This window comes from Nothoprocta perdicaria, unplaced genomic scaffold (genome assembly GCF_003342845.1).
Source record: "Nothoprocta perdicaria isolate Ctin4 unplaced genomic scaffold, notPer1 scaffold_23, whole genome shotgun sequence".
Lineage (NCBI taxonomy): Eukaryota > Metazoa > Chordata > Aves > Tinamiformes > Tinamidae > Nothoprocta > Nothoprocta perdicaria.
The window spans coordinates 1453760-1461564 of record NW_020455455.1 but is presented as its reverse complement, the minus strand read 5'-3'; the positions used below and the strand labels follow the sequence as shown (position 1 = coordinate 1461564).

Sequence of the window (7805 nt, the reverse complement as noted above, 5' to 3'; positions counted from 1 at the left end):
AGAGAGAGAGAGTCTCCATAGAAATGAGCCTAAGCAGTGAGGTTGAATAAAGTAGTACAGTATATTTGGTAATAAGATACACAGATATCACATAAGTATTTATTTACCATATCAATGCTAAATTTCCTTCTAGGTTTCCAAATGCGGGGAAGTCATCTCTACTAAGCAAGGTCTCTCATGCCAAACCCCAGATTGCAGATTATGCATGTAAGTAAGTTTATATTCTTATTTTTACCGCTGTAGCGTTTCATAAAAGTCTTTTCTGTGCCTTGATTTGCAGGTTTGTAGTAGAGAACAGAAAATAACTGTGTTATGAGCTAAATGTTATACAGTCTTTTAAATTCTAGAAGTACTTTAAAGAGGTAACTTGCTATTTCTGCAAACACTTTTTTCCTCTCTCCCTTTCTATAGTTACAACAATAAAGCCTGAACTGGGAAAGATCATGTATGCAGATTATAAGCAGGTTGGTCTGACTTTTATTCTTGTTATTCATTATAAGTGTATATAATGGCATGTTGTTTAACATCCTTTCAGAAAGAAAAAGGAAACTTCCTACTTGTATATTTTCTGATGTGTATATATCATGTATAGATATGTAATACAGCTTGGGGCCTTTTTAAGTTCAAGAAACTAAGAGTGAGAGTGCTCACCCYAACAGCCAGGATAGTGCAGGACCTGCATCCAGCTCCATGGGCGATTAGGCTGTAACTCAGGAAAGCTGGGGGTGCTCCTGCCCATCACCTTGTTTGTGTCAACCCACCTCTAACCAGGTTCTTCTGGTAAAAGCAGCAAATAGTTCTGCGGTGCTTGGAACCCTTTTTGCAGTCTCCGCTGGGGTGGGCAGGAGAATTTGCTCAACCCAAAGTGAGACTATGATAGTTTTCTTGCAAGTAGATTTTGGTGCAGAACTGGACCCTAGGTTTCTATGGAGCTAGAGCAAACATCTTGATTCTACGTGCTTCTTTGATGTATTTTTGCTTTGTGCTTTATTTTTTTTTAAGTATGTATGAGCTCATTGCTTCCAAGTTAAAACGCAAATGCATAAAAGGGTTGCAGATGAGTTAATGAAAAACATACTTCAGATATAAAAAGGCAGGAAACTCTTTTCCTCTTAAGAATCAATAATCTTAGGGGACTCAGTAGCCAGTGATTGAAATCTGCATTTATTCAAATTAGGCACAGGAGTCAATACTGTAATTTCTTTGTATCAAGCTTCCCTTTCTGCATATTCCTTGCAAATGATGCTTTGGGTCACAGTTAAAGGCTCAGAGAGCTTACAATGCAGAATTTGGTGTGTGAGCACTTAATATTTGAGCAGACCTGGTATTTGTTCATTTTATCTAATACTTATTTAATCTGTTTCTTTACTACATGTCTTTTGAGTATATTTAAATAGAATTAGCTGATACAAATATGAAACATAATACTCTGGTGTTCCAAACTTTACTTACCAGACCATTGCAGGTGAAAATTAGTTCCYACCTTATTTTACAGAGCAGAGGATTGTGAGAGAAACAATCCTTGTTACACGTGCATACGTGTATGTACGTATCCTCTGTTTTGCTTTAGCAAGACAATTAATGAAGATTTGTCTATGGTGATATATTAAAATGTTATCTTGTTACACACATGCTTTAGGTTAAGATTTACAGACATCAGGAAAATACTGAGCAAGTACAGAAATGCAGAATCCCAGAGAAGTTTCTTTTAAAGAAGATTTGAAAAAGTCAAGAGACTAATTTGAWTATTTTTAGCTATTATTTGATCTTAAAGAATAATCTCACTTTTGTTACCTGCACTTGGTTTGAAGTACTGTTTACTAAGCAATAAGATGAATAAATTAACAGTTGAATCCTTTAAAACAGTTGGGAATAAAATGGGTTACGGAATTTTTCTCTTAGATGCTTCTTTATTACACAATTTTCTTAAATTACTTTGAACAATATTACAAATTAAGAGTAACTTGTTCTAGAAAACTGTACTGCAAATAACAGGCTTGTTTCTAGCCTTTGGAAAAGTCACTGCAGGGAATCAGAAACTGCTGGTGGAACAGGGTCCTTGTGCARGAAAGCTGCTCCCGCACTTCTTTCCTTTCCGCAGTTTGTTTGACGTCACCTTTTGCTCCTGGCTGATTCTGCAGTTGCTTGTTTCCATACCACAATGTCTGGTGAGGAATGAAAACTGTAAGCACTATTCTAAGTCAAGGGGGGTAGTGACTGGCATGAAAAGAAGCATCTGTGAGTAACGGGGTATTTCAGATCTCAGTGTAGGTACTCTGAYGACAACAACAACAGAGTGTTTAAAAGCAGTCAATAAGGTGACTAGCCCTCTCTCAAAAGGCTCATCTACTTATTCCTATTCCTTACTCTGCTGCTACTTTTTTTTTCCTCCTCTCCCTGTTAAACAATGAAATATATAAGAGAATGTGTTTGTTTCATCATAGTGTGCTACGAAGGACAAAATAGGTGCAAGGTCCCTGTTGCCCTTATGAGCCTGGTACTTGGCGCAGGGAGGAATTTGCAGTGCAGAGGCACAAAAGTAGAGGACCACATTAGAAGTTTGAACTCAGATATTAGGTTAGATCTTCCACTGTTGGTAGAAACTGGAAGAACCTTTTATATCTTCTACCAAAATACGGGAGCAACGTGCTGCTTCGAGAGAATCTGAGTTTATTTATAAGGTCTGTTAAAAAAAAATATTTCTTCTTTCAGAGATAGCTGGAKGTGGTGGTGGTTCTATAAACCACCCAAACACATCACACCTGAGGGTGGCTGCTCCTGTTCTAACTCCCTTTCTTGTTTCTAGTTGTAAGTCTGTATTCACCCACTGGAATCTCAGCTCTCCCTAAATCAAAAATTCAGAGGCAAAGCTTGAAATAGATAAGAAAAGCATGATGTTCAGAAGGTAGTGAACACCATGGCAGGTGAGTGGGAGGGAAACTCGCCAGCAAGATAGGGAGCATTGGTSTACCAGAAGGCTCCATCCTACAGTAGGTAGCAAAATTATTGTGTGTTGGCTTTGGGCCCAGCTTTGAAGCCTTTCTTTGTCCTTGGTCATAGCTTTTATTGAGTTACTGAATAGAGTTTGAGGGGTATTATTATTATGATTATTATTATTATTTATTATGCCGTTCTTCCACCTGTCTTAGCTCTCCCTCGCCGCTTTGTACAGCCCTCCCAGTCAGCAGAGAAACTGTCAGATTTCTGACTGTTTTGACAGTCCCTGCTGGTCTCTGGTTGACAGCTGGTGAATCACTCAATCTAATTGCAGTTTAAAAGGAGAAGAGAAAGCCTTGGAGTTGCTTATGTTTGGGAGAGCAACATTACATGGGTTTGCATTTGGTAAAATGAATCTCAGTAGCTACGAAGATCAGACTTCTATTTTCTTTTTCCRTGACAGTTTGATTTCTGTACGATGTGGTAGCCTAATCTGCCTGCTSTCCAGAATCTGCTTTATTCTCAGGTAGCACGTAACTTCTTGAAGATCTCCGCTGAGATATTGTTATCCTTTACCTGCTAGTCGACAAATAGCTATAAGTGAATAGATGAAGATTGCAGTTCGTCTGTAATGGCAGCATTTCCTTTAAACCTGTCTCTGATAATAGATTTTAAATGTACTGAAACAGCCAACACAGGCTGCCAGAAAACTGTYGCCCTCTGCAATTCCAAGGAATATATACTTGTAAAAGAAGCCTCAAAATAGGTGCATTTCAGATGCTTCTGTGTCTGAGTTCTCTTGTCTGTATGAAATCATGGTAGATATTGATAGTCCAAACCCACCATGTTTGCTTAATTTTGCTTTTATTTGAAAATTCTCTTTTCTTAGATCTCAGTAGCTGATCTCCCAGGACTCATTGAAGGGGCTCATGCAAACAGAGGAATGGGCCACAAATTTCTCAAACACATAGAAAGAACGAAACAGCTTCTCTTGGTTGTAAGTGAAATAAAATTTAGAGCTTAGTGAAATCAAAGGCAGTGCATTAAATGAAATAGATATTAATTGAAGTGAATTTGGAAAATCGCTTTTGCATTTGTGTGTTTCAGGATAAGCAAATGTAGCTGTAATGTTGTTTTTTAGAATGGAAAGCTCAAATAACTTGATGATAACTGCAGTCCTTAAATAGAATTTATTTTCAAGTTTGCCAAGTAATTTAGCTCTGGAAAGTGTTCCAAGCACAGATAAGGCAAGGGGCTAAACAATTAGATCTAAACAATTAGATCTAAACAATTAGATCCCCTTACAAAAGAGGTTTAAAACCCAATAGCTAAGGAACATGCTGCTGAAACCAGTCACTTTTTGTCAACAGCATGTGTGACTTTTATTTTGGTGTATAGATGCTTTGTTGTTTGCTTAGGAATTAGGGCATGCTGCTGGACATTTTACTGCAGAGTAGTTGATGCAGAGTACCTTGATACTGGGGCATAATCTTAAACCACAAAGCTTGTTGTTGTGTAACTTTTTCAGGTTGATGTGTCTGGATTTCGGCTGTCCATCAAGACTCGTTTCAGAACAGCCTTTGAAACTATCCTGCTTCTAACAAAGGTACCTCCTGACTTCCTTCTTGTTGGTTGTAGTTCTTCTTGAGCCTCAAGAGGCAATTACACAATTTTGATCAAGAAGTTTCAAATCTTGATGTGATTGCTGGATTTATGAGGCCAGTTTAAAAAGTTCTAAATTACCTGGAGTGATGAAACCTTCATTGCTTTGCTTTATGTAACTGCAACTGCTTTATGTAACTGTAGCATCTGAAAGAGGATATTTCTTATAGTCAAGCTAAGGTTAGGGGGAAAAAAAAAAACCCTTTTCACAGCAGTTTCGTAGTCTTTTAGAAAGTAGAGATTGAATGGGTATGGTTAAATTCCTGCCGTAATGCCCTTACTACACCTACTAAGAGAGAGACCAAGGCACAGATGAGCTGTCAGGCACGAGGTTTGCACACTTTATTTCCTTGTTTTGTCATTAAAACTGTTCAATAACTCTTGTTTCTTTCTTCTGACTTCATGTAATGAATCTTCCACTGTGTGTTTATGTTTAGCTGCTTCATGCTAGTGCTTTTATGTCCAATAAAAAGCATTGTCTGTGAAAATGCTTAGGAATTGGAAATTGTCCCAAAACTTTGCTAGTTAAGTCTGAACTTTTTCTGAACAAATTGATTTTGTGTATGAGATTATATAAATATCAGGAAAATAGATAAATAAAACTGCCCTCCTTTGTGGGAGGATGTTTGAGAACTGTCCAGACTGCTCGCCTGAAACATCTGCATTTGAGAAAGTGATCACTGTAGTAGTGAAGTGATCACACTGTAAGAAGTGTTTGCCTCTGACACATAACTTTCATACACCAGTTTTGAGCACTTCAGTGTATCTCAAAGATGTTTAACCATGAGGAATGTTCAGACACACAATTGAGAGACAAAGTGTAAAACTGAAGTAGTACTCGTTAAACTACAAATATCAAGTMAAATTTGCTTGTCTTTGAAGGAACTGGAACTGTACAAAGAAGAACTTCTAAGAAAGCCTGCACTTCTTGCTATTAATAAAATGGATTTGCCTGATTCAAAGGATAACTTGAGTGAACTTATGCAACAACTACAGAATCCTCAAGGTAACTGGGACAAAAGTAATAATGAATTTTCATTAGCTTTGGGAGCATTGACATTGGGGTAGCTTTGGGAGCATTGACAAGGAGATGTTTGAATTAAATTCAGGTTAACTATTATATTTAGCTATTTATTATACTTAGTATTTCCTGGAGATATATTTTGGGAAGAAGGAGGAAAAGAATATATATATATATGTATGTATGTATATATGTGTATATATATATATGTATATATGTTAGAGAGAGAAAGAGAGAGAGAGAGAGAGAGAGGGTGTATTTCATGAAGAAGAGCAGGAAGAAAATATCTATCTTTCCCTGCTAAGATAGGGGAGAGTCCAGATACCTCAGATAACAGTAACCCCCTGCTTTGATGGTTACCTTCCAGACACTGAAGTATATAAAAATCTGTCATGTGATGACTGACCCCAGCACCATGTAGGTTTACTGTGTTTCAGTTTTGCTATTTATACTGAAGTGAAGTTCTTCCTATTTCCTGGAGCAGTGCTTGAAACTATTTTTGCCATATACTACAGCCTGAAGGAAGGATATGAGAACATTGATGCAACTGCTATGTTAGTACCCGTCTTTGAGAGACTACTTTTAGCTTTTTTAAGACAAAATAGTGTTTTTATTCTATATTAATTCCAATATAATGTTCATTATTATCATTTATTAAAATTTATTTTCCAAATGATTTTTTTTAATGGATTTTATAGTGATACACTGTGTGGGGTTTTTACTAACTCTCTCAGTGTGCTGTTTCAGACTTCTTACACTTACTACCAGAAGAAGTGGTTCCTGAAAGTACAATGAAGTTCAAAGATATAATTCCTGTATCAACATWTACTGGCCAAGGAATTGAGGAACTGAAAACATGTATAAGAAAATCACTAGATGAAGAAGCAGACAAGGAGAATGAAGACTATCAGAAAAAGAAACTACTACTTTTGCAGACTTCAGGAGAAAAACTAATGAATAGAGGCTAGCATTCTTATGCACTCAGTGGATATTACATTTGTATTTTACCATAAATACARCTACTTATCATGAAACAGGCCTTGATTTCTGAGCTAAGACTACCATTGCTTGAACTTGTTCAATTTTAAGACAAAGCTAAAATGTTGCCAGGTATGTAAGAAATGGACAATGTAAGATGAATGTTGCTCTCTAAAATGTGAACAATGTCGTTCAAGAATATGGGGAAAGGGGCTGAGGAAAAAATAAGTTATAAAAATTTTCCTTTTTTTTCTTGAGCATTTCCTGTGTTGTTTCAGAACTTATTTACCCAGACTCTTAAATAAAAGTTTATTTGAAATTCAAATTTAATTTGGCAATTGTAAAATGCTATTAATGTGACAAAACAGTAAATTATAAAAGGTTCATAGTAGAAGATTATTTAGGTTTGTCAGACTGCTGTAGGATTTAGATACAGTTTTTAATGTCCTACACAAATGAGAAGAACAAATGTTTGGAACTTGGCTTTATTTGAATCATGGAAAAGCTGAAAGAGCTTCAGCAGGAGGAGGTTGCTTGYGCTCCAGGCGGGATGTGGTCGAGCAGGAATCCACTGCAGCTGCAACAGGGTCGTACACGTGCTTGTCTGCGGGCTGCAGTGTGAAGCAGCTGTCTCGGTCTGCATAGAGAAAGCACTCAAATAGGAGTAAATACCAAGGTATAGTAAACAAGGAAAGTAACCTCGTTTGGCGGGGAAAGGATGAAGATGGTTTGCCTTTTTATTTAGTCCAAGCATTTTAAAATAAAGCTTTTACACTCATAGGTGTCCGTAGTACAATGGATAGATGTTTTATGCAGACTTCCACAGAAAATTTCTGAAGTAAGGGAGAGGAGGGGGGGAAAATGRCAAATGGCAGCAGAAGTTAGTTGTCCTGAAACAAAGGCAAATTAAGGAAAAGTTACACATCTGTAATGCCTGGGAAGGCTACGAGGAAATGATGGAGAATGGAGATGATGAAGAATCAAGGGTAGGTTGTGCCTGTGTTGCCTTTTGAGGKGCCTAAAAACTTAAGAAATTCAAATGCTACAAGTATTTGCTATTCTATAGGATAAAAAAAAAAAAAAGATAACACACACTTAGTTTAAAGGAGTTTGTTTAAAACACAAGTTTGTTCTAAAACGGACTTTTTATTTCATTTTAAGCCGAAGCAGCAGCGGCGGCCGCGGGGCACGCTGGGAGCGGCGGCGG

The 7805-nt window shown here is 37.2% G+C and overlaps 1 protein-coding gene across 1 annotated transcript in view; it reads left to right on the top strand.

Moving 5' to 3' along the window:
• Positions 1 to 6780, top strand: part of GTPBP10 (GTP binding protein 10) — a 10996-nt gene extending 4216 nt beyond the window's left edge. Inside the window, exons 5-10 of the mRNA XM_026039484.1 lie at positions 134 to 207; positions 412 to 464; positions 3827 to 3934; positions 4466 to 4543; positions 5482 to 5605; positions 6368 to 6780. Coding sequence (XP_025895269.1) covers positions 134 to 207; positions 412 to 464; positions 3827 to 3934; positions 4466 to 4543; positions 5482 to 5605; positions 6368 to 6588 — 658 coding nt within the window. The 3' untranslated portion in view covers positions 6589 to 6780. The remainder of the gene's footprint in view (positions 1 to 133; positions 208 to 411; positions 465 to 3826; positions 3935 to 4465; positions 4544 to 5481; positions 5606 to 6367) is intronic.
• The last annotated feature ends 1025 nt before the right edge of the window (positions 6781 to 7805 follow it).